Here is a 27,609-nt window from a genome sequence, read left to right as displayed (position 1 = left end):
AGACTATAGACTAGACTATAGACTAGACTATAGACTAGACTATAGACTAGACTAGACAATAGACTAGACTATAGACTAGACTATAGACTAGACTATAGACTAGACTATAGACTAGACTATAGACTAGACTAGACTAGACTATAGACTACTATAGACTAGACTATAGACTAGACTCTAGACTAGACTATAGACTAGACTATAGACTAACTATAGACTAGACTATAGACTAGACTATAGACTAGACTATAGACTAGACTATAGACTAGACTATAGACTAGACTATAGACTAGACTATAGACTAGACTATAGACTAGACTAGACTAGACTATAGACTAGACTATAGACTGACTATAGACTAGACTATAGACTACTAAGACTAGACTATAGACTAGACTATAGACTAGACTATAGACTAGACTATAGTCTAGTCTATAGTCTAGTCTATAGTCTAGTCTATAGTCTAGTCTATAGTCTAGTCTATAGTCTAGTCTATAGTCTAGTCATAGTCTAGTCTATAGTCTAGTCTATAGTCTAGTCTATAGTCTAGTCTATAGTCTAGTCTATAGTCTAGTCTATAGTCTAGTCTATGTAGTCTATAGTCTAGTCTATAGTCTAGTCTATAGTCTAGTCTATAGTCTAGTCTATATCTAGTCTATAGTCTAGTCTATAGTCTAGTCATAGTCTAGTCTAGATCTAGTCTATAGTCTAGTCTATAGTCTAGTCTATAGTCTAGTCTAGTCTAGTCTATAGTCTAGTCTATAGTCTAGTCTATAGTCTAGTCTATAGTCTAGTCTATAGTCTAGTCTATTGTCTAGTCTATTATAGTCTAGTCTATAGTCTAGTCTATAGTCTAGTCTATAGTCTAGTCTATAGTCTAGTCTATAGTCTAGTCTATAGTCTAGTCATAGTCTAGTCTATAGTCTAGTCTATAGTCTAGTCTATAGTCTAGTCTATAGTCTAGTCTATAGTCTAGTCTATAGTCTAGTCTATAGTCTAGTCTATAGTCTAGTCTATAGACTAGTCTATAGTCTAGTCTATAGTCTAGTCTATAGTCTAGTCTATAGTCTAGTCTATAGTCTAGTCTATAGTCTAGTCTATAGTCTAGTCTATAGTCTAGTCTATAGTCTAGTCTATAGTCTAGTCTATAGTCTAGTCTATAGTCTAGTCTAGTCTAGTCTATAGTCTAGTTAGTCTAGTCTATAGTCTAGTCTATGGGCTAGTCTATAGTCTAGTCTATGGGCTTAGTCTAAAGTAGTCTATAGTTTAGATTATGTATATAGACTAGTCATAGTCTAGTCTGTGGACGAGTCAATAGTCTGTTGTGTAATCTGTAGTCTAGTCTATAGTCGACGTATAATCTAGCTGCAGTCTCTAATTTGTCTAACCTAGTCTGTAGTCTTGTCTATTTTGGTTTAGTCTATTACTGTTATCAGGCAGTTAAAGCACAAAATTATCATATCTATTAAAAAGTCCACAATAGATAAAAAAAACCCATAAACTGGCCACCCCAATTCTATTTAAAACATACACTTTAAATCTGGCAATGCTACAAATTGCAATTGCGAAGAGAAAAATCTAATAAGAGAAAATGTTTCCCTATTAAAAAAGAGCGAAATTTACACATATTCTTATGGTGATTTTCACTAGAGCAAACAATTGTGTAGATACTTTTTCATTCAGTACTTTTCACTGAAGCGCATCCAAAATATTTCTTTTATTAAAAAAAGCACACAAACAAACAGAATTTAGTGTGAATTTTCTTTCCTGCCACCTTCGGTGAGTGTGTTAGCAAAAGCTTAAAAACAGTCTAGTGACGGACGTGGTTGTGTATAGTACGTTTAAATTCAGCTGTTTATTGAAAAAGTTTGTTAAACGAAATTAAAAAAAAGCAGAAGGGTGAAATAATAAAATTATATTTAAAACTAGAGAACTGCAAGTAGGAAAAAAAAGAAAAATCACAACTTTTCTTTTATCTTACAAACGAATCTGTGTTATAACGAAGGGTGGTGGTGGTGAACAAAAAATAAAAAGCTTGTGTGAGGAAAAATATTGTATCTATTGGATTTTTCATTTATCGAGAATAATACGTAGAAATAATAAAAAAATATATAACTAAAGAGAATCTTTAAAAAGAAAAGAAATAATAAAGATTTTTGATTATATAGAAAAAAAATTCAAAACACGTTGAGCTTAACAATCAATAAATATTGAATTCAGTACAACTAAATAAGAAGAAAAAAAGGTATGTAAGATTTATATTTGGCATTATATGCCTTAAGGGGTTTAACACATTTTTGATATTTATAGATAATAGATTTTCCGGCGATTTTTTTTTAACATATTCTAGTACCACGCCTTTTATGTTTGTAACGATATTTAGTTAAACAGCCATGGGTACTAAACCCCTTAAAACGTTTGAAATATTTGTCTATATCTATAGGTTTGAGTATGTGTGTGTATATGCGTGTATGTATACTTGCATTTAACGATTAAGGCTATAACATTACCGTTATTTTTCTGTTTAGTTTGCTTTTGAAATTCAAAAGCCACATTTTCTAAGTACGTATCGGTAAACACCATCCTTATATGGCTGTTAGTTAAATCATTAGCAATTTAAGCTTATTTTTAATACTTTATTTATAGACTTAACTTGAAAAAGAAATATTTGTGGCTTAAACAGTATTGAACTGGGCTCAAATACCATCTCCTAACAACAACCATATTGTGTTGTATCAAGGCATACCTTGCTTATATTGCCTTTAAATCTATGGTAACAAATTTTCTTTTTGGTATTTTGTTTCGTCTCTTTCTTAAAGTGGTTATTGTGTGTGGTATGTTTTTGGGTTGTATTGCTGCACCACCACATATCGATTTTCCTTGGGTGTTTGTCATCAAAGGCAATATTATGCGTTTTCTTTACATATCTGGTTTACACACAATTTTCTTTTTTTTGTAGTTGTTGTTACATACTTTAAGCCTTATTTAACTTTAGTTTATTTAATTAGTTTTCATGTTTTCATTTTTTCTTTTTAACTCATAAATGCGTCTCGCATTTCAGTGATTTTCCCTTAATAGGTGCTGTTGGTGTGGCAACCACCAAGCAAGCAAAAAAAGAAAGTTTTTTCTTTTAAGTTTCTTATTTTGCTCATTCGTCTTGCTCTTTTAAGTTCATTACCAAATCACCTATTTTAATTAGACATGAAATATTTTTGTTGTTTTTAGCCAACTTTATAGTTGTCTGTCTATACATATATCGCTGGCTTTTTCTGTTGGCCATTATTTGTTATGACGGCTTTTGCCGGTTGTTACAACATTTTCAAAAACAAACTTAAAACTAACTGCGCTGTTATACAAATATACAATGTTGGTTTTTAAATGTTTGTCTATTTTTCTGAAAGTGTATAGATGTGTTTAATGGCATATGTGTAAAGGTATGAAATCTTTGGGAAAACGTTTCTTTAAATTTAAGTTTAATCTGTACATTTTTTGTTGTTGCTGATCCCTTGTGATTTAGTACATATACATCTAAAACTTTGCCCTATGGCCTAGCGGTTTCCTTCCCTGGTTGTCCTCAGGTCAAATCATTCCATGAAAAGGCTGAGGATACATTTGACACTACAGTTTATAGTCCCGGCAGACTAGAAGTATTGGCAGCTCACCTCTTTCCCCCCGATTGCAATAACACCAAGATGAAAAGATCATTAAGTTATCATATCCCTGTGGGCTACCAGTTTCCGTGGTACCATATTAAAAGACTTCCTGGTTTGTCCTCAGGTCAAAGCATCCAATGTAAGGCTGAGGATACATTTGGCACCACCAGTTTATAGTCCCGGCTCACCTTTTCCACCCCTTGGATTGCAATAACACTAAGATGGGAAGATCATTATGGTATCCTGCCCTGGGGGAAGAAGGAAGTGAATCGGAATATATTACAAAGCACTCCTTTATCAGATTATTTGATATCAATAGAATCCTTGACCTCCTTCAGACGACTACCTACCTGTCAAATCACTCGAAGGAATGGCTGAGGATACATTTGACACCACCGGTTTATAGTACCGACAGACTAGAAGTATTGTTTAGCGCATTTCTTCCGCCGGATTGTAATAATACCAAGATGGGAAGGTTATATGGGTAACATGTCCCCGTGAGGGGAAGAAGAAATAAATCGGAATATATATTATGAAAATTGTACACTCCTTTACCAGATTCTTTGGTGTGAATAGAACCCTCGACTACAACCTAAAGGTCAAATCATCCCAAGTAGTTCCAGTCTAGTATTGGTAGTGCACCTCTTTTCCCCCGGTTTGCAATAACACCAAGATGGGAAGATCATTAAGGTAACATTCCCGGAGAGGGGAAGAAAGAAGTAAATTATATAAGAAGGAATTATTACGAAAATTGTGCACTATTTTACTCGATCTTTGAAGCTAAGAGAACCCACGACCTCCTTCAGATTACTACCTATCGGAGGCATATTGTCCTTTCTTTAAGTGAAATGTTTTTTTCTAAACAATCTAAATTATCATTTGTTTCATTTAATAAATTCCGATTACTCCAAATCGAACTTTAAAAGGTTCAGTAAAAACGACCTCTAACGACCGTTAAGAGTCGAAGTTCAACGAACCAAGCAATACCGATTTTACACGTCTCATTGCTACAAGAACAACCTTGACCTTTATACATACATATTTTGCCACCGATTATACAATCGAAGATTAGTGTTCATTGAACCTTTAGAGCAGATGAGAGACCTCCTATACCTAGAATTTTTAGTAAAAATATTGTTTGAAATCTAACGGTTCATGTGTGTTTACATTACAGGGAAAACTTTCCCAGATAAAGTCGTTTTTTTAACTTTATCTGAGGAGTTTTCTAAGAGCACGGTATTGTAGTAGGACCAAATTCTTCGATGACATCTTACGCGTAGTTAAGAAAACCTTGGTTTGCCCCTTCGTAGTATATTTATTCGCATAAGTAATCTTCTTTATTTTTTGTAGGGGTGCATGGATTTAAAAAGGCAAAAACCGGTTCCAGTGCTTAACTTCTAGATATTTTGAATGTTGATTACTAAACTCTACGGGCTGCTAGGATCAACTCCGATACTTAACGATCAATGTGGTTTTTAGAAACTTCTTATTATGAACATCGCAGATCTCTTATTTAAAATCCGTCTCAGCATCTTGGCCTACCGGTTATAGAGAGGCTTTAGTCTTATATATAATGTATAACTCTTTTATTATAGAAGATATATACTGCTGGACTGCTCCAGTTGTCCGAAATACATATCAGATGTAAAAGATAGCTACATTTCAATTGATATGGAACTCCAGCTGTCTGAAACATTTGATAGCCGTAGCATTGCAGGGTTTGTACTTAATTACGTTCACAATTATCCACTTGAATTGTTAACTCTGGGTAAAAAATTTAGATATTTTCCAAAAGAATTACAACAGTTTTCTACTGCGAAAGTAAGTCTGATGAGAGTTGAGTTGGCAACCCAATTGTGGTAAAAAAATTATACATTTAACACGTAGGAGTTCCATGAAAACTCTTAGAGGTATTTTTAGAACGACAATAATGTTCTGAGTAATGACTTCCAGAAGTAGTGGCGTCAACACTAGTTCCAAGCTTGTTGTTTAAGAAGGTCTTTGCACTTGTTCTAGAACAAGCAAGCGCAGAAAGATAGTCGCTAAGAAAATGTTATTGTACTGGTGAGAAAACACTTTTTTACACTCTTGTAGTGAGTTTTGTTTACGATCGGGTTGTGTACGTGTGAATTGCTGCAAATCTTCGTAATTTGAACAATATGAATGCGCAACGCTGTTCTTTAACTAGTTTTTTAGGAAATTTTCTAAAAGTTTACCTAATATAGCATTAAATCCTTTTTAAGATTTAATACCTTAACATTTCTGTTTGTAATTCAATCGATATTTTCCAAAATATAACAAAGTTTGCAAGATTTTACTTTTCTAGACCTGATGTCTCAGCATTTTGTGCGTGTTTATATTTAACTAAATTATTTATTTGCCAGCAACAAATTTTATTTATAAAAGTAATAAAATAGTTTTATATATACTTTTTTTTATTTATTTAAACATGTCTCTGCAATACTCGACATGATAAAATCTAAGCATACAATGTGGAAACATTTTATAAATTTTCTATTTAAATACAATATTTTAAATATGAATGGGTTTAATTTTGGACTCAATAAATCCACTTATTGGTGAGTCTAGAGTTAACAGTTTAAACTTTTGATTTCATAAAAATTACGATTAAAGCTTTAAATAATGTCAACTTATTTTACCGTAACAAATTAAAACTATTTAAGTATTAATTTCAAATTATCTTCTTTCCCAATCATTTGATCTTATTGAGTGTCGTCTTACTTTCGCCTTTAGTATAACAATAATAAATCTTGTATATTATTCAATTAAACTTATTAATTGCTTTGATCATTATTACTTACCGTTAAAGCAGATAACTACTAGCGTTAGTGTTTTTGAAAATTATATATTATATATTAATTATTAATTTTAAACAAACCGCTTCTTTATACTTTTTGTATTATTTTTTCGCGATCATTGTTTCGTTAACTAATTGAGGTTAATGTTAGGGTTTTTTTCTCTTAGTTTCATAATACTCTACCGTGATTACAAGAATTAATTCTATTTAATTTAAATGTTTTTGTTGTTGTTTATAATTTAACTTCATTTCACTCTTTTAGTTTTCGTGGGAATTTTCGTAAAACTTTTCTTTAAGTTTTCTGTATAACAATTACAAAATTTTACCACGTTCTACTTTTAGGATAATAAATATTTAATAAATAATGATTTTAAAGGTGAAATATATACGTACATGTGTCATGGAATTATATTCAGTTATATAGTAAGTTTAGGAATTAGTAGAACTAACAATAAATCCCTTAAAACTTGATATAAAAGCATCCGCTTTTAAAGTTGATAATAAGCTCTCTTTGCCGATGCCTGCTTTATACCTGTTACCATCAAAGAGTTATGATTGAACTCTCTGTACGGTTTTTTCTGTACACATGTGTTAGATTTGGGTTGTCTGAAAGCCAGATATTAGAGAGCTCTTTGCCGATATCTGCTCTAGCCACGACATTTGACATTTACATTATTTGATTATTAGTTAAACAATTGTTTGTTAATTCAAATCAAAACTAATCTCATTTAAACATAAATATTTATGCTTTATTTACAGACATATTTTATAATTAAAATTTCACTTACTGCAGTGTTCTAAAACAAGTATTTTTCCCAAAATTATATTTTAACATTATTTTGTATTTATTACAGACAAATAAAACTCCAAAATTATATTTTTGGTTTTATTTGTTACAGACATTTTTATGACACTACCAAAAATGGCGCTGTTGATTCCGTAAATGGAAAATTTATTAGCCTGTTGTTTGCCAAAACACAATTTATTGTGCTTGTTTAAATTATATATAAGGATTTAAAGGTTTTTTATTGCTAACTAAGGGCTCACACTCTAACTCTTATATTCTGGTATTATTTCGTAAAATGTTTCTGTAATTAATGCCGTCATGTTGAATAATTTTAACCCTTTCGACTTTTTGGATTTTTTTTACACAACTATAAAGTTTTAAGTTTGTTTTCTAGTTTAATTAAGTTTAAAATTTTACAAAAATTATAAAATGGCGTGAACATTTTGAAAAAAAGTGAAAACTTTTTAAGATATCTTCGTAAAATAGTTTTATTGTTTACTAGTTGGAACTGACTCGAGTTAAAATAGATAGAATATATATGTAGGTAGATAGATAGATAGATAGATAGATAGATAGATAGATAGATAGATAGATAGATAGATAGATAGATAGATAGATAGATAGATAGATAGATAGATAGATTAGATAGATAGATAGATAGATAGATAGATAGATAGATAGATAGATTAGATAGATAGATAGATAGATAGATAGATTAGATAGATAGATAGATAGATAGATAGATAGATAGATAGATAGATAGATAGATAGATAGTAGATACATACATAAATAAGCAAATAGGGACCGATTCGCAAAAAAAATCGTTGAATATTTACATAAAATATCGAGGGACTATATTCAATAGTCTCTATCTAAAATAATACAAGTTTTCAGGAGAGCAAAAAAACTGCTTATTTCGCTAGTTCGTGAAGATTTTTTAATTTTTTCTTTTACAATATATTTTTACGACCATATTCTAAACCTTTATATAAAAAGAATTTTAATTTTTGCATTATTTACAAAATTATTCACAAAATTTATATCAGATAGAGCTTATTTTTCTACGAAAATGTTCATTCAACCAACAGATAGAGAGTTTTTCATGGAAACATAAAATTTTTATTTGAATTAAAATCAATAAATATTATATTTTATACAATTTAATGGAGGAAAAGAAACCAAATTGTTGAAAAAGCAACAGATTATAATGTTTTGGTCCAAAATCAATATTATATGGTTAAACACGACAATAAAATTGATTTAATTAGTATCATAATGAGCGATATCTCAAAAACTATTAGACCGAATTTAAATATTTTGACGGATTTGTGTTCAGCATGTCCAAATTATTAAGAAGACTTGTTTTGCAACAGAAAATTATCCAAAGGGATCGAGTTTGAAGCAATTTTTGGATAAGATAGAGAGTTTTGCATTCAGAATTTTTCTTTTTTAAGATAGAGAAATTTAAGAAATGCTATAAAATTGCCAAAAAATATTTTTTTCTTTGAAATTTATATCACTGATGCGCGATAGTTTGCTGAATATTTTGCCATCAAAATCTCATTTCATAAAAATGACAGATAGCGACTATTGAATATAGTCCCTCGATATTAAAATGTAATACCAAATTTCAATATATAAATGTTAGAAGTGAATTGTGAAGATTCAGTCAATTTCTGAAGGCGGGCTTTGTGTGGATGCTATGGAAACCGATCATTAGAGAATAACCAATTTCATCCTTGAGGCAAAAAAGTACATGTAACATTTTATTGAATTAGCTTGAAATTTCTACCTGTACCTTGTAATCGAGATATGTCCGGCTGGCTGGTCGCTTGATTTAATGAGTTTAATGAGATTATAGAAAAATGTTAATGGAAGAATTACTGAATAAACTTTTTTATTATTTTTCAGTTTCTCGATATAGTGATACTTCCAATTTTTTATAGTTATTTATAATTGAAATCCAAATTTTTATAATTTCTAGTATCAAAACAAATTTTGTTGCATTTTAAAAACAATATTTTTATTTTAAATATTTTATCAATTGTTTCATTTCATAAATTATTGGCTTTTAAATTTCATCACTTGCTTCTTATAATTTGGTTATAATTAGTGCTGGTAAAATACTAAGCAATGGTTACAATTACTATTCGATTGTTTTATGAAAAAGTATAAATATGACTTATTTGACAGGATCCCAAGATTTCAAGACTTTTTTGTTTTCATTTTAACATCATGTCAAAATTTGTTAGAATGTTCGAATTGATTCAAAATTACCAGCACTATATAGTCAAAACTTAATAATCGTATCTGCAGCACTACAACTAGAAATATGTTCTTGTCTCTTTTTCTCTCTTTTTCTAGTACGTAGTTGCACCATTATATTAATTGCAACAACTGTAACATCAACAACAATATAAATAAGCAACACCATTAACCCTCCCAAAAAATAAAAAAATCTCAAATAATCTCACTTTATTCACCAGTTTAACGTATAACTTTTAATCATGATTAGCGTTCTTTTTATTGCCAATAGACTATTTAGCAGTATGGTTAAACAGGGACCCAGACCAGTGGTTGTGTGTGGACCTTCGGGTTCTGGAAAAGTACTCTGCTGAATAGACTATTCGCAGAATTTCCCAATACTTTCGGTTTTAGTGATCGCATACCACGCGTAAACCTCGACCCGGAGAGGAGGATGGTGTTCACTATAACTTTGTCAGCCGTGAGGAAATGGAAAAAGTGTGGCCAATGATGAATTTATAGAATCGGCTACGTTTGGTGGCAACATGTATGGCACTAGTAAGGAGGCTGTACGTAAGGTACAAAATGCCGGTAAAGTTTGTATTTTAGATATTGAACCCCAAGGTGTGGAGCAGGTGAAGAAGACCAATTTAAATCCCATACTAATCTATAATAATCCACCATCTGTGGAGGCTTTGGAAAACGTTTACGTAAACGTGGCACCGAAACCGAGGAATCTTTAAAGAAACGTTTAGATGCTGCCGCTTTGAGATTGCTTATGGTCTGACACCCGGTAATTTCCAGAAAATTATCCATAACATTGACATTGATCAGGCCTACGAAGAGTTTCGTGAATTTATTGTAGCCGAATTGAAGGCTCAAGAAGCTGCTGGCATTACTATTACCTGTAATGTCTTAAAATAGACCTAGACCCATTAGAACCTCTGCATTTTCGCAATGGTATTTAAGTTTAAAGATATTTTAAACTTTAGTAAAATCATTGTTGATGTTCAACGTATAATATTTTGCGGTGTGACTAGAATTTAAAGAAAATTTTATTTAAATTTAAGTCAATTACTATTATTTCGTGATTTTTAATTTTTTTAAATAAAAATTTATGTATTTCTTTTAATACCAATTATTTTCAAAGAAATACATAAATTTTTATTTAAAAAAATTAAAAAAATCACGAAATAAATAGTAATTGACTTAAATTTAAATAAAAACTTTTTCTTTAAATTCTAGTCACACACGCAAAATATTATACGTTGAACATCAACAATGATTTTACTAAAGTTTAAAATATCTTTAAACTTAAAATACCATTGCGAAAATGCAGAGGTTCTAATGGGTCTAGGTCTATTTTAAGACATTACCAGGTAATAGTAATGCCAGCAGCTTCTTGAGCCTTCAATTCGGCTACAATAAATTCACGAAACTCTTCGTAGGCCTGATCAATGTCAATGTTATGGATAATTTTCTGGAAATTACCGGGTGTCAGACCATAAGCAATCTCAGAAGCGGCAGCATCTAAACGTTTCTTTAAAGATTCCTCGGTTTCGGTGCCACGTTTACGTAAACGTTGTTCCAAAGCCTCCACAGATGGTGGATTATTATAGATTAGTATGGGATTTAAATTGGTCTTCTTCACCTGCTCCACACCTTGGGGTTCAATATCTAAAATACAAACTTTACCGGCATTTTGTACCTTACGTACAGCCTCCTTACTAGTGCCATACATGTTGCCACCAAACGTAGCCGATTCTATAAATTCATCATTGGCCACAGCTTTTTCCATTTCCTCACGGCTGACAAAGTTATAGTGAACACCATCCTCCTCTCCGGGTCGAGGTTTACGCGTGGTATGCGATACACTAAAACCGAAAGTATTGGGAAATTCTGCGAATAGTCTATTCAGCAGAGTACTTTTACCAGAACCCGAAGGTCCACACACAACCACTGGTCTGGGTCCCTGTTTAACCATACTGCTAAATAGTCTATTGGCAATAAAAAGAACGCTAATCATGATTAAAAGTTATACGTTAAACTGGTGAATAAAGTGAGATTATTTGAGTTTTTTTTATTTTTTGGGAGGGTTAATGGTGTTGCTTATTTATATTGTTGTTGATGTGACAGTTGTTGCAATTAATATAATGGTGCAACTACGTACTAGAAAAAAGAGAGAAAAAGAGACAGAAACATATTTCTAGTTGTAGTGCTGCAGATACGATTATTAAGTTTTGACTATATAGTGCTGGTAATTTTGAATCAATTCGAACATTCTAACAAATTTTGACATGATGTTTAAAATGAAAACAAAAAAGTCTTGAAATCTTGGATCCTGTCAAATAAGTCATATTTATACTTTTTTCATAAAACAATCGAATAGTAATTGTAACCATTGCTTAGTATTTTACCAGCACTAATTATAACCAAAATTATAAGAAGCAAGTGATGAAATTAAAAGCCAATAATTTATGAAATGAAAACAATTGATAAAATATTTAAAATAAAAATATTGTTTTTAAATGCAACAAAATTTGTTTTGATACTAGAAATTATAAAAATTTGGATTTCAATTATAATAAACTATAAAAAATTGGAAGTATCACTATATCGAGAAACTGAAAAAAATAATAAAAAAGTTTATTCAGTAATTCTTCCATTAACATTTTTCTATAATCTCATTAAACTCATTAAATCAAGCGACCAGCCAGCCGGACATATCTCGATTACAAGGTACAGGTAGAAATTTCAAGCTAAATTCAATAAAATGTTACATGTACTTTTTTGCCTCAAGGATGAAATTGGTTATTCTCTAATGATCGGTTTCCATAGCATCCACACAAAGCCCGCCTTCAGAATTGACTTGAATCTTCACAATTCACTTCTAAACATTTATATATTGAAATTTTGGTATTACATTTTAATATCGAGGGACTATATTCAATAGTCGCTATCTGTCATTTTTATGAAAATGAGATTTTGATGGCAAATATTCAGCAAACTATCGCGCATCAGTGATATAAATTTCAAAGAAAAAAAATATTTTTTGGCAATTTTATAGCATTTCTTAAATTTCTCTATCTTAAAAAAAAGAAAAATTCTGAATGCAAAACTCTCTATCTTATCCAAAAATTGCTTCAAACTCGATCCCTTTGGATAATTTTCTGTTGCAAAACAAGTCTTCTTAATAATTTGGACATGCTGAACACAAATCCGTCAAAATATTTAAATTCGGTCTAATAGTTTTGAGATATCGCTCATTATGATACTAATTAAATCAATTTTATTGTCGTGTTTAACCATATAATATTGATTTGGACCAAAACATTATAATCTGTTGCTTTTTCAACAATTTGGTTTCTTTTCCTCCATTAAATTGTATAAAATATAATATTTATTGATTTTAATTCAAATAAAAATTTTATGTTTCCATGAAAAACTCTCTATCTGTTGGTTGAATGAACATTTTCGTAGAAAAATAAGCTCTATCTGATATAAATTTGTGAATAATTTTGTAAATAATGCAAAAATTAAATTCTTTTTATATAAAGGTTTAGAATATGGTCGTAAAAATATATTGTAAAAGAAAAAATTAAAAAATCTTCACGAACTAGCGAAATAAGCAGTTTTTTTGCTCTCCTGAAAACTTGTATTATTTTAGATAGAGACTATTGAATATAGTCCCTCGATATTTTATGTAAATATTCAACGATTTTTTTTGCGAATCGGTCCCTATTTGCTTATTTATGTATGTATCTACTATCTATCTATCTATCTATCTATCTATCTATCTATCTATCTATCTATCTATCTATCTAATCTATCTATCTATCTATCTATCTATCTATCTATCTATCTATCTATCTATCTATCTATCTATCTATCTATCTAATCTATCTATCTATCTATCTATCTATCTATCTATCTATCTATCTATCTATCTATCTATCTATCTATCTATCTATCTAATCTATCTATCTATCTATCTACCTACATATATATTCTATCTATTTTAACTCGAGTCAGTTCCAACTAGTAAACAATAAAACTATTTTACGAAGATATCTTAAAAAGTTTTCACTTTTTTCAAAATGTTCACGCCATTTTATAATTTTTGTAAAAATTTTAAACTTAATTAAACTAGAAACAAACTTAAAACTTTATAGTTGTGTAAAAAAAATCCAAAAAAAGTCGAAAAGGGTTAAAATTATTCAACATGACGGCATTAATTACAGAAACATTTTACGAAATAATACCAGAATATAAGAGTTAGAGTGTGAGCCCTTAGTTAGCAATAAAAAACCTTTAAATCCTTATATATAATTTAAACAAGCACAATAAATTGTGTTTTGGCAAACAACAGGCTAATAAATTTTCCATTTACGGAATCAACAGCGCCATTTTTGGTAGTGTCATAAAAATGTCTGTAACAAATAAAACCAAAAATATAATTTTGGAGTTTTATTTGTCTGTAATAAATACAAAAATAATGTTAAAATATAATTTTGGGAAAAATACTTGTTTTAGAACACTGCAGTAAGTGAAATTTTAATTATAAAATATGTCTGTAAATAAAGCATAAATATTTATGTTTAAATGAGATTAGTTTTGATTTGAATTAACAAACAATTGTTTAACTAATAATCAAAATAATGTAAATGTCAAATGTCGTGGCTAGAGCAGATATCGGCAAAGAGCTCTCTTAATATCTGGCTTTCAGACAACCCAAATCTAACACATGTGTACAGAAAAAACCGTACAGAGAGTTCAATCATAACTCTTTGATGGTAACAGGTATAAAGCAGGCATCGGCAAAGAGAGCTTATTATCAACTTTAAAAGCGGATGCTTTTATATCAAGTTTTAAGGGATTTATTGTTAGTTCTACTAATTCCTAAACTTACTATATAACTGAATATAATTCCATGACACATGTACGTATATATTTCACCTTTAAAATCATTATTTATTAAATATTTATTATCCTAAAAGTAGAACGTGGTAAAATTTTGTAATTGTTATACAGAAAACTTAAAGAAAAGTTTTACGAAAATTCCCACGAAAACTAAAAGAGTGAAATGAAGTTAAATTATAAACAACAACAAAAACATTTAAATTAAATAGAATTAATTCTTGTAATCACGGTAGAGTATTATGAAACTAAGAGAAAAAAACCCTAACATTAACCTCAATTAGTTAACGAAACAATGATCGCGAAAAAATAATACAAAAAGTATAAAGAAGCGGTTTGTTTAAAATTAATAATTAATATATAATATATAATTTTCAAAAACACTAACGCTAGTAGTTATCTGCTTTAACGGTAAGTAATAATGATCAAAGCAATTAATAAGTTTAATTGAATAATATACAAGATTTATTATTGTTATACTAAAGGCGAAAGTAAGACGACACTCAATAAGATCAAATGATTGGGAAAGAAGATAATTTGAAATTAATACTTAAATAGTTTTAATTTGTTACGGTAAAATAAGTTGACATTATTTAAAGCTTTAATCGTAATTTTTATGAAATCAAAAGTTTAAACTGTTAACTCTAGACTCACCAATAAGTGGATTTATTGAGTCCAAAATTAAACCCATTCATATTTAAAATATTGTATTTAAATAGAAAATTTATAAAATGTTTCCACATTGTATGCTTAGATTTTATCATGTCGAGTATTGCAGAGACATGTTTAAATAAATAAAAAAAAGTATATATAAAACTATTTTATTACTTTTATAAATAAAATTTGTTGCTGGCAAATAAATAATTTAGTTAAATATAAACACGCACAAAATGCTGAGACATCAGGTCTAGAAAAGTAAAATCTTGCAAACTTTGTTATATTTTGGAAAATATCGATTGAATTACAAACAGAAATGTTAAGGTATTAAATCTTAAAAAGGATTTAATGCTATATTAGGTAAACTTTTAGAAAATTTCCTAAAAAACTAGTTAAAGAACAGCGTTGCGCATTCATATTGTTCAAATTACGAAGATTTGCAGCAATTCACACGTACACAACCCGATCGTAAACAAACTCACTACAAGAGTGTAAAAAAGTGTTTTCTCACCAGTACAATAACATTTTCTTAGCGACTATCTTTCTGCGCTTGCTTGTTCTAGAACAAGTGCAAAGACCTTCTTAAACAACAAGCTTGGAACTAGTGTTGACGCCACTACTTCTGGAAGTCATTACTCAGAACATTATTGTCGTTCTAAAAATACCTCTAAAGAGTTTTCATGGAACTCCTACGTGTTAAATGTATAATTTTTTTACCACAATTGGGTTGCCAACTCAACTCTCATCAGACTTACTTTCGCAGTAGAAAACTGTTGTAATTCTTTTGGAAAATATCTAAATTTTTTACCCAGAGTTAACAATTCAAGTGGATAATTGTGAACGTAATTAAGTACAAACCCTGCAATGCTACGGCTATCAAATGTTTCAGACAGCTGGAGTTCCATATCAATTGAAATGTAGCTATCTTTTACATCTGATATGTATTTCGGACAACTGGAGCAGTCCAGCAGTATATATCTTCTATAATAAAAGAGTTATACATTATATATAAGACTAAAGCCTCCTCTATAACCGGTAGGCCAAGATGCTGAGACGGATTTTAAATAAGAGATCTGCGATGTTCATAATAAGAAGTTTCTAAAAACCACATTGATCGTTAAGTATCGGAGTTGATCCTAGCAGCCCGTAGAGTTTAGTAATCAACATTCAAAATATCTAGAAGTTAAGCACTGGAACCGGTTTTTGCCTTTTAAATCCATGCACCCCTACAAAAAATAAAGAAGATTACTTATGCGAATAAATATACTACCGAAGGGGCAAACCAAGGTTTTCTTAACTACGCGTAAGATGTCATCGAAGAATTTGGTCCTACTACAATACCGTGCTCTTAGAAACTCCTCAGATAAAGTTAAAAAAACGACTTTTATCTGGGAAAGTTTCCCTGTAATGTAAACACACATGAACCGTTAGATTTCAAACAATATTTTTACTAAAAATTCTAGGTATTAGGAGGTCTCTCATCTGCTCTAAAGGTTCAATGAACACTAATCTTCGATTTGTATAATCGGTGGCAAAATATGTATGTATAAAGGTCAAGGTTGTTCTTGTAGCAATGAGACGTGTAAAATCGGTATTGCTTGGTCGTTGAACTTCGACTCTTAACGGTCGTTAGAGGTCGTTTTTACTGAACCTTTTAAAGTTCGATTTGGAGTAATCGGAATTTATTAAATGAAAACAAATGATAATTTAGATTGTTTAGAAAAAAACATTTCACTTAAAAGAAAGGACAATATGCCTCCGATAGGTAGTAATCTGAAGGAGGTCGTGGGTTCTCTTAGCTTCAAAGAATCGAGTAAAATAGTGCACAATTTTCGTAATATATTCCTTCTTATATAATTTACTTCTTTCTTCCCCTCTCCGGGACATGTTACCTTAATGATCTTCCCATCTTGGTGTTATTGCAAACCGGGGGGAAAAGAGGTGCACTACCAATACTAGACTGGAACTACTTGGGATGATTTGACCTTTAGGTTGTAGTCGAGGGTTCTATTCACACCAAAGAATCTGGTAAAGGAGTGTACAATTTTCATAATATATATTCCGATTTACTTTCTTCTTCCCCTCACGGGGACATGTTACCCATATAACCTTCCCATCTTGGTATTATTACAATCCGGCGGAAGAAATGCGCTAACAATACTTCTAGTCTGTCGGTACTATAAACCGGTGGTGTCAAATGTATCCTCAGCCATTCCTTCGAGTGATTTGACAGGTAGGTAGTCGTCTGAAGGAGGTCAAGGATTCTATTGATATCAAATAATCTGATAAAGGAGTGCTTTGTAATATATTCCGATTCACTTCCTTCTTCCCCCAGGGCAGGATACCATAATGATCTTCCCATCTTAGTGTTATTGCAATCCAAGGGGTGGAAAAGGTGAGCCGGGACTATAAACTGGTGGTGCCAAATGTATCCTCAGCCTTACATTGGAATGCTTTGACCTGAGGACAAACCAGGAAGTCTTTTAATATGGTACCACGGAAACTGGTAGCCCACAGGGATATGATAACTTAATGATCTTTTCATCTTGGTGTTATTGCAATCCGGGGGGAAAGAGGTGAGCTGCCAATACTTCTAGTCTGCCGGGACTATAAACTGGTAGTGTCAAATGTATCCTCAGCCTTTTCATGGAATGATTTGACCTGAGGACAAACCAGGGAAGGAAACCGCTAGGCCATAGGGCAAAGTTTTAGATGTATATGTACTAAAATCACAAGGGATCAGCAACAACAAAAAATGTACAGATTAAACTTAAATTTAAAGAAACGTTTTCCCAAAGATTTCATACCTTTACACATATGCCATTAAACACATCTATACACTTTCAGAAAAATAGACAAACATTAAAACCAACATTGTATATTTGTATAACAGCGCAGTTAGTTTTAAGTTTGTTTTGAAAATGTTGTAACAACCGGCAAAAGCCGTCATAACAAATAATGGCCAACAGAAAAAGCCAGCGATATATGTATAGACAGACAACTATAAAGTTGGCTAAAAACAACAAAAATATTTCATGTCTAATTAAAATAGGTGATTTGGTAATGAACTTAAAAGAGCAAGACGAATGAGCAAAAATAAGAAACTTAAAAAGAAAAACTTTCTTTTTTTGCTTGCTTGGTGGTTGCCACACCAACAGCACCTATTAAGGGAAAATCACTGAAATGCGAGACGCATTTATGAGTTAAAAAGAAAAAATGAAAACATGAAAACTAATTAAATAAACTAAAGTTAAATAAGGCTTAAAGTATGTAACAACAACTACAAAAAAAAGAAAATTGTGTGTAAACCAGATATGTAAAGAAAACGCATAATATTGCCTTTGATGACAAACACCCAAGGAAAATCGATATGTGGTGGTGCAGCAATACAACCCAAAAACATACACACACACATAACCACTTTAAGAAAGAGACGAAACAAAATACCAAAAAGAAAATTTGTTACCATAGATTTAAAGGCAATATAAGCAAGGTATGCCTTGATACAACACAATATGGTTGTTGTTAGGAGATGGTATTTGAGCCCAGTTCAATACTGTTTAAGCCACAAATATTTCTTTTTCAAGTTAAGTCTATAAATAAAGTATTAAAAATAAGCTTAAATTGCTAATGATTTAACTAACAGCCATATAAGGATGGTGTTTACCGATACGTACTTAGAAAATGTGGCTTTTGAATTTCAAAAGCAAACTAAACAGAAAAATAACGGTAATGTTATAGCCTTAATCGTTAAATGCAAGTATACATACACGCATATACACACACATACTCAAACCTATAGATATAGACAAATATTTCAAACGTTTTAAGGGGTTTAGTACCCATGGCTGTTTAACTAAATATCGTTACAAACATAAAAGGCGTGGTACTAGAATATGTTAAAAAAAAATCGCCGGAAAATCTATTATCTATAAAATATCAAAAATGTGTTAAACCCCTTAAGGCATATAATGCCAAATATAAATCTTACATACCTTTTTTTCTTCTTATTTAGTTGTACTGAATTCAATATTTATTGATTGTTAAGCTCAACGTGTTTTGAATTTTTTTTCTATATAATCAAAAATCTTTTATTATTTCTTTCTTTTTAAAGATTCTCTTTAGTTATATATTTTTTTATTATTTCTACGTATTATTCTCGATAAATGAAAAATCCAATAGATACAATATTTTTCCTCACACAAGCTTTTATTTTTTGTTCACACCACCACCCTTCGTTATAACACAGATTCGTTTGTAAGATAAAAGAAAAGTTGTGATTTTTCTTTTTTCCTACTTGCAGTTCTCTAGTTTTAAATATAATTTTATTATTTCACCCTTCTGCTTTTTTTAAATTTCGTTTAACAAACTTTTTCAATAAACAGCTGAATTTAAACGTACTATACACAACCACGTCCGTCACTAGACTGTTTTTAAGCTTTTGCTAACACACTCACCGAAGGTGGCAGGAAAAGAAAATTCACACTAAATTCTGTTTGTTTGTGTGCTTTTTTTAATAAAAGAAATATTTTGGATGCGCTTCAGTGAAAAGTACTGAATGAAAAAGTATCTACACAATTGTTTGCTCTAGTGAAAATCACCATAAGAATATGTGTAAATTTCGCTCTTTTTAATAGGGAAACATTTTCTCTTATTAGATTTTTCTCTTCGCAATTGCAATTTGTAGCATTGCCAGATTTAAAGTGTATGTTTTAAATAGAAATTGGGGTGGCCAGTTTATGGTTTTTTTTATCTATTGTGGACTTTTTAATAGATATGATAATTTTGTGCTTTAACTGCCTGATAACAGTAATAGACTAACCAAAATAGACAAGACTACAGACTAGGTTAGACAAAATTAGAGACTGCAGACTAGATTATAACGTCGACTATAGACTAGACTACAGATTACACAACAGACTATGACTCGTCCACAGACTAGACTATGACTAGTCTATATACATAATCTAAACTATAGACTACTTTAGACTAGCCCATAGACTAGACTATAGACTAGCCCATAGACTAGACTATAGACTAGACTATAGACTAGACTATAGACTAGACTATAGACTAGACTATAGACTAGACTATAGACTAGACTATAGACTAGACTATAGACTAGACTATAGACTAGACTATAGACTAGACTATAGACTAGACTATAGACTAGACTATAGACTAGACTATAGACTAGACTATAGACTAGTCTATAGACTAGACTATAGACTAGACTATAGACTAGACTATAGACTAGACTATAGACTAGACTATAGACTAGACTATAGACTAGACTATAGACTAGACTATAGACTAGACTATAGACTAGACTATAGACTAGACTATAGACTAGACTATAGACTAGACTATAGACTAGACTATAGACTAGACTATAGACTAGACTATAGACTAGACTAGACAATAGACTAGACTATAGACTAGACTATAGACTAGACTATAGACTAGACTATAGACTAGACTATAGACTAGACTAGACTAGACTATAGACTAGACTATAGACTAGACTATAGACTAGACTCTAGACTAGACTATAGACTAGACTATAGACTAGACTATAGACTAGACTATAGACTAGACTATAGACTAGACTATAGACTAGACTATAGACTAGACTATAGACTAGACTATAGACTAGACTATAGACTAGACTATAGACTAGACTATAGACTAGACTATAGACTAGACTATAGACTAGACTATAGACTAGACTATAGACTAGACTATAACTAGACTATAGACTAGACTATAGACTAGACTATAGACTAGACTATAGACTAGACTATAGACTAGACTATAGACTAGACTATAGACTAGACTATAGACTATCTAGACTATAGACTAGACTATAGACTAGACTATAGACTATAGACTAGACTATAGACTAGACTATAGACTAGACTATAGACTAGACTATAGAATAGACTATAGACTAGACTATAGACTAGACTATAGAATAGACTATAGACTAGACTATAGACTAGACTATAGACTAGACTATAGACTAGACTATAGACTAGACTATAGACTAGACTATAGACTAGACTATAGACTAGACTATAGACTAGACTATAGACTAGACTCTAGACTAGACTATAGACTAGACTATAGACTAGACTATAGACTAGACTATAGACTAGACTATAGACTAGACTATAGACTAGACTATAGACTAGACTATAGACTAGACTATAGACTAGACTATAGACTAGACTATAGACTAGACTATAGACTAGACTATAGACTAGACTATAGACTAGACTATAGACTAGACTATAGACTAGACTATAGACTAGACTATAGACTAGACTATAGACTAGACTATAGACTAGACTATAGACTAGACTATAGACTAGACTATAGACTAGACTATAGACTAGACTATAGACTATAGACTAGACTATAGACTAGACTATAGACTAGACTATAGACTATAGACTAGACTATAGACTAGACTATAGACTAGACTATAGACTAGACTATAGAATAGACTATAGACTAGACTATAGACTAGACTATAGAATAGACTATAGACTAGACTATAGACTAGACTATAGACTAGACTATAGACTAGACTATAGACTAGACTATAGACTAGACTATAGACTAGACTATAGACTAGACTATAGACTAGACTATAGACTAGACTATAGACTAGACTATAGACTAGACTATAGACTAGACTATAGACTAGACTAGACTAGACTATAGACTAGACTATAGACTAGACTATAGACTAGACTAGACAAGACTAGACAATAGACTAGACTCTAGACTAGACTATAGACTAGACTATAGACTAGACTATAGACTAGACTATAGACTAGACTATAGACTAGACTATAGACTAGACTAGACTAGACTATAGACTAGACTATAGACTAGACTATAGACTAGACTATAGACTAGACTATAGACTAGACTATAGACTAACTATAGACTAGACTATAGACTAGACTATAGACTAGACTATAGACTAGACTATAGACTAGACTATAGACTAGACTATAGACTAGACTATAGACTAGACTATAGACTAGACTATAGAATAGACTATAGACTAGACTATAGACTAGACTATAGAATAGACTATAGACTAGACTATAGACTAGACTATAGAATAGAATAGGACTATAGACTAGACTATAGACTAGACTATAGACTAGACTATAGACAGACTATAGACTAGACTATAGAAAGACATAGACTAGACTATAGACTAGACTATAGACTAGACTATAGACTAGACTATAGACTAGACTATAGGGCTAGGACTACTAGACTATAGACTAGACTATAGACTAGACTAATAGACTAGACTATAGACTAGACTATAGACTAGACTATAGACTAGACTATAGACTAGACTATAGAACTAGACTATAGACTAGACTATAGATAGACTATAGACTAGACTATAGACTAGACTATAGACTAGACTATAGACTAGACTATAGACTAGACTATAGACTAGACTATAGACTAGACTATAGACTAGACCTAGACTAGACTATAGACTAGACTATAGACTAGACTATAGCTGACTATAGACCTAGACTATAGACTAGACTATAGACTAGACTATAGACTAGACTATAGACTAGACTATAGACTAGACTATAGACTAGAATATAGTACGAGACTATAGACTAGACTATAGACTAACTATAGACTAGACTATAGACTAGACATAGGACTAGACTAAGACTAGACTTAGACTAGACTATAACTAGACTATAGACTAGACTATAACTAGACTATAGACTAGACTATAGACTAGAACAGATAGACTAGACTATAGACTAGACTATAGACTAGACTATAGACTAGACTATAGACTAGACTAGAGACTAGACATAGACTAGACTATACATAGACTAGAACTATAGACTAGACTATAGACTAGACTATAGACTAGACTATAGACTAGACTATAGACTAGACTATAGACTAGACTAGAGACTAGACTATAGACTAGACTATAGACTAGACTATAGACTAGACTATAAGACTAGACTATAGACTAGAACTATAGACTAGACTATAGACTAGACTATAGACTAGACTATAGACTAGACTATAGACTAGACTATAGACAGACTATAGACTAGACTATAGACTAGACTATAGACTAGACTATAGACTAGACTATAGACTAGACTAGACTAGACTAGAGACAAACTATAGACTAGACGATAGACTAGACTAGAGACTAGACTATAGACTAGACTATAGACTAGACTATAGACTATACTATAGGCTAGACTATAGACTAGACTATAGACTAGACTATAGACTAGACTAGACTAGACTATAGACTAGACTATAGACTAGACTATAGACTAGACTATAGACTAGACTATAGACTAGACTATAGACTAGACTATAGACTAGACTATAGACTAGACTATAGACTAGACTATAGACTAGACTATAGACTAGACTATAGACTAGACTATAGACTAGACTATAGAATAGACTATAGACTAGACTATAGACTAGACTATAGAATAGACTATAGACTAGACTATAGACTAGACTAGAATAGACTATAGACTAGACTATAGACTAGACTATAGAATAGACTATAGACTAGACTATAGACTAGACTATAGAATAGACTATAGAATAGACTATAGACTAGACTATAGACTAGACTATAGACTAGACTATAGACTAGACTATAAACTAGACTATAGGCTAGACTATAGACTAGACTATAGACTAGACTATAGACTAGACTATAGACTAGACTATAGACTAGACTATAGACTAGACTATAGACTAGACTATAGACTAGACTATAGACTAGACTATAGACTAGACTATAGACTAGACTATAGACTAGACTATAGACTAGACTATAGACTAGACTATAGACTAGACTATAGACTAGACTATAGACTAGACTATAGACTAGACTATAGACTAGACTATAGACTAGACTATAGACTAGACTATAGACTAGACTATAGACTAGACTATAGACTAGACTATAGACTAGACTATAGACTAGACTATAGACTAGACTATAGACTAGACTATAGACTAGACTATAGACTAGACTATAGACTAGACTATAGACTAGACTATAGACTAGACTATAGACTAGACTATAGACTAGACTATAGACTAGACTATAGACTAGACTATAGACTAGACTATAGACTAGACTATAGACTAGACTATAGACTAGACTATAGACTAGACTATAGACTAGACTATAGACTAGACTATAGACTAGACTATAGACTAGACTATAGACTAGACTATAGACTAGACTATAGACTAGACTATAGACTAGACTATAGACTAGACTATGACTAGACTATAGACTAGACTATAGACTAGACAAGACTATAGACTAGACTATAGACTAGACTAGACTAGACTATAGACTAGACTATAGACTAGACTATAGACTAGACTATAGACTAGACTAGACTATAGACTAGACTATAGACTAGACTATAGACTAGACTATAGACTAGACTAGACTATAGACTAGACTATAGACTAGACTATAGACTAGACTATAGACTAGACTATAGACTAGACTATAGACTAGACTATAGACTAGACTATAGACTAGACTATAGACTAGACTATAGACTAGACTATAGACTAGACTATAGACTAGAATATAGACTAGACTATAGACTAGACTATAGACTAGACTATAGACTAGACTATAGACTAGACTATAGACTAGACTATAGACTAGACTATAGACTAGACTATAGACTAGACTATAGACTAGACTATAGACTAGACTATAGACTAGACTATAGAAGAATAGACTAATATAGACTAGACTATAGACTAGACTATAGACTAGACTATAGACTAGACTATAGACTAGACTATAGACTAGACTATAGACTAGACTAGACTATAGACTAGACTATAGACTAGACTATAGACTAGACTATAGACTAGACTATAGACTAGACTATAGACTAGACTATAGACTAGACTATAGACTAGACTATAGACTAGACTATAGACTAGACTATAGACTAGACTATAGACTAGACTATAGACTAGACTATAGACTAGACTATAGACTAGACTATAGACTAGACTATAGACTAGACTATAGACTAGACTATAGACTAGACTATAGACTAGACTATAGACTAGACTATAGACTAGACTATAAACTAGACTATAGACTAGACTATAGACTAGACTGTAGACTAGACTGTAGACTAGACTATAGACTAGACTGTAGACTAGACTATAGACTAGACTGTAGACTAGACTGTAGACTAGACTATAGACTAGACTAGAGCCTATAGTCTAGTCTATTGTCTAGTCTATAGTCTAGTCTAGACAATAGACTAGACTATAGGGGGCGTAAGCAATGAAAATAATGAGGGTTTCGAAGACTACCCTTAAACTCGTTGGGATATATAATGTTCAATATATACATAATCCGTGAAGTGAAAAGTGACATAGTTGATTTTGAAGTTGATAACTGAAAATGGTCAACGAAGATAACCAGTTATTGAGATATTTTTGCCATTGTGTCGTCACTAATTTTGTCAGATGAGAATATTTTACTATCACCTGCATACAACACTATGGAAACTGCTTATTGAGGTTCAAAAAGAAGAGAAGATATATGTTGAAGAATATCTGTCATGGCCATTTCTAACTTTCGGTAGTTGCAATTCCGACATCTGCTGCAAACATTGTTTGTAATCCAGCTTTTCACTTCATTAAAAATGTAGTTCAAGAAGTTGTTTATCAGCGTGACATAATCGATCGTATCAAAAACTAAGTATAAATACAGAGCTTCAGCAATAGTGCGTTGACTGCTGATGATTGAGGACGTCTGAATAGTTATAAAGTTTAAATTCTTAGAAGCTATAATGGTGCATCGTGAGCATCTTTAACAACTGCATTGAGATAACATCAGAAATAACGATTGATTTAAAGATAATGTATTCGGGTTTAGCAGCAGTGAACTTAGTTTCGCCATTTCTGGCATCTGTGAATTGCTTATCGATAAAGCCGTCAACGGCTATATTCTTATTACTCTTGGAATTAGATAGATTTGCAATATTAGACCAGAGCTTTTACGTAAAAACTATACAAAATCTCTATATGATTTTCTTTGTATTTTTTATTTAATAATTATAGTCTTTTAAATAAACAGTTTTATTGATGCTCGTAAAGTTTGAAATAAATCAATACTTAATTTAAAATTAAAATCTGTTATGTTTCAAAATATAACGTTTAAAATTAACCGAATGTGTACCTATTTTTTTAATTAATTAATACCATTATAAAGTTTTATATGTCGGTATCTTTTACCAAAAAAAAATATTTATTTTATCTTGCAAAAGTATTCCATATCTCATCTCGTGATTATAATTCCACAATTTATTAATAATTTACAAGTTATTTTATTTCAAATTTGTTGCATTTTAAAATGAATCCTTTTTCACCAAAAACAATTAAGTACATAAATAAATACAACATAAATAAATGGATATGTTAGAAAAAATGTGTATTACCTTATTTGGTTATAAATGTTGTTTGGATGGGGGTAGTAATTTGCCCTAATTCAAAGTGCGGAACAACTGGTGACTGCTCAGGTGGTCTGTTAATTTCTATTTACTTAAGAACTTCGCCAACGAGTTGTCTGGTCCTTAAATTGTCCTTGAATCTAAAATTGTTAATAACTAAAAGTTACCAATGCAGAAAGATATGGCTGAGTGGCAGTAGGTGGTAGATTTTAGCAACAGTACCTTAAAAAAAACTCCAATCCAATTAGTAAATTTGTTGTTTTTGTTATTTTGTTTGACATTTGTCGCAATGTGTTGGTTAATTTAGGGATGGCAGTTTGACAATTAGAGATTGGTGTAAGGTTAATCGATATATTAGCGCACAGTGTAACAAGTTGAGTTTTTGTATTGGGCTCAAATCCGGTAACAGTAATACCAAGATCACACGAGCAGTTGAATTACTTAATTCGGCCTCTGAATGATGATAGCCAATTAACCCGTTTCAGCGGCTCATTCGTAAATAATTTTGACAGTTCATCACCATTTTGTTTCTTTTCCATTCATTATTTTTTGGAATACATGTGTTTGTATGATACAAATATACGCGTGTTACTTTATTTTAACAAATTAAGTAATATATTTACTGTTTATTTTATTATTAATTTGTGATAAATAATCTATAAAAATTAGCGATAACACTAATTTGTCCGTAATTCGTAGGTAATTCAAAGAAAAAAAGCTGCATGTTGTACACCTCGGGTCATTTTGATCTTTTTTAATATTTTTCTTTCATTGTTGGTGAAATTTATTTCATTTTAGTTTATTTTTATTCTACACAAAACAAACTACAACCCTGATCAGTTGCAGCGTTGAAAGTTGCTGATCTTTTCGTGGCAGACGCGTTACAATCTACAGCCTGTTACTTGTTAAATGAAAATACACTAAGAACAGCTTGTGTAATTCACAGCTGAAATTGGGGATTGAATGACGAATGAGAGCGT

At 31.3% G+C, this 27,609-nt stretch overlaps 3 protein-coding genes and 1 pseudogene across 6 annotated transcripts in view; 1 reads left to right on the top strand and 3 right to left on the bottom strand.

Moving 5' to 3' along the window:
* Window positions 1–26,769, bottom strand: part of LOC119607465 (guanylate kinase-like) — a 36,579-nt gene extending 9,810 nt beyond the window's left edge. The window contains exon 1 of the mRNA XM_037961387.1: window positions 26,618–26,769. The gene's annotated coding sequence lies outside the window, so the exon portion shown is untranslated. The remainder of the gene's footprint in view (window positions 1–26,617) is intronic.
* The window catches only part of LOC119607462 (dihydropyrimidinase-like), a 61,971-nt gene extending 35,184 nt beyond the window's left edge, over window positions 1–26,787 (bottom strand). The window contains exon 1 of one of the 2 annotated variants that reach the window (XM_037961381.1): window positions 26,618–26,787. The gene's annotated coding sequence lies outside the window, so the exon portion shown is untranslated. Of the gene's footprint in view, window positions 1–19,070; window positions 19,144–26,617 lie in introns of those variants that run through there. The other variant, XM_037961383.1, reaches the window with a different exon arrangement.
* Window positions 1,811–10,452, top strand: LOC119607463 (annotated as a pseudogene).
* LOC119607464 (guanylate kinase-like) lies at window positions 10,646–27,006 on the bottom strand. Of its 3 annotated transcripts, none has more exons than XM_037961386.1 (3): window positions 26,852–27,006; window positions 26,618–26,785; window positions 10,646–11,518 (listed from the first exon to the last, which is right to left on the bottom strand). In XM_037961386.1, the coding sequence occupies exon 3, from the start codon at window positions 11,482–11,484 to the stop codon at window positions 10,873–10,875; it is 612 nt and encodes a 203-aa protein (XP_037817314.1). In that variant the 5' UTR covers window positions 11,485–11,518; window positions 26,618–26,785; window positions 26,852–27,006; the 3' UTR covers window positions 10,646–10,872. The 3 variants fall into 3 exon arrangements, with proteins under 3 accessions (XP_037817314.1, XP_037817313.1, XP_037817312.1); XM_037961385.1 differs by having other exon boundaries at window positions 10,646–11,497; window positions 26,618–26,769; window positions 26,852–26,909; XM_037961384.1 differs by lacking the exon at window positions 26,852–27,006 and having other exon boundaries at window positions 10,674–11,669; window positions 26,618–26,768.
* Window positions 27,007–27,609: the final 603 nt, after the last annotated feature.

The sequence above is a fragment of the Lucilia sericata genome, unplaced genomic scaffold (assembly GCF_015586225.1).
Source record: "Lucilia sericata isolate MDLA Ls3-8-SP2 unplaced genomic scaffold, ASM1558622v1 Contig000697F_arrow, whole genome shotgun sequence".
Lineage (NCBI taxonomy): Eukaryota > Metazoa > Arthropoda > Insecta > Diptera > Calliphoridae > Lucilia > Lucilia sericata.
This window is presented reverse-complemented; position numbering and strand designations above follow the sequence as displayed.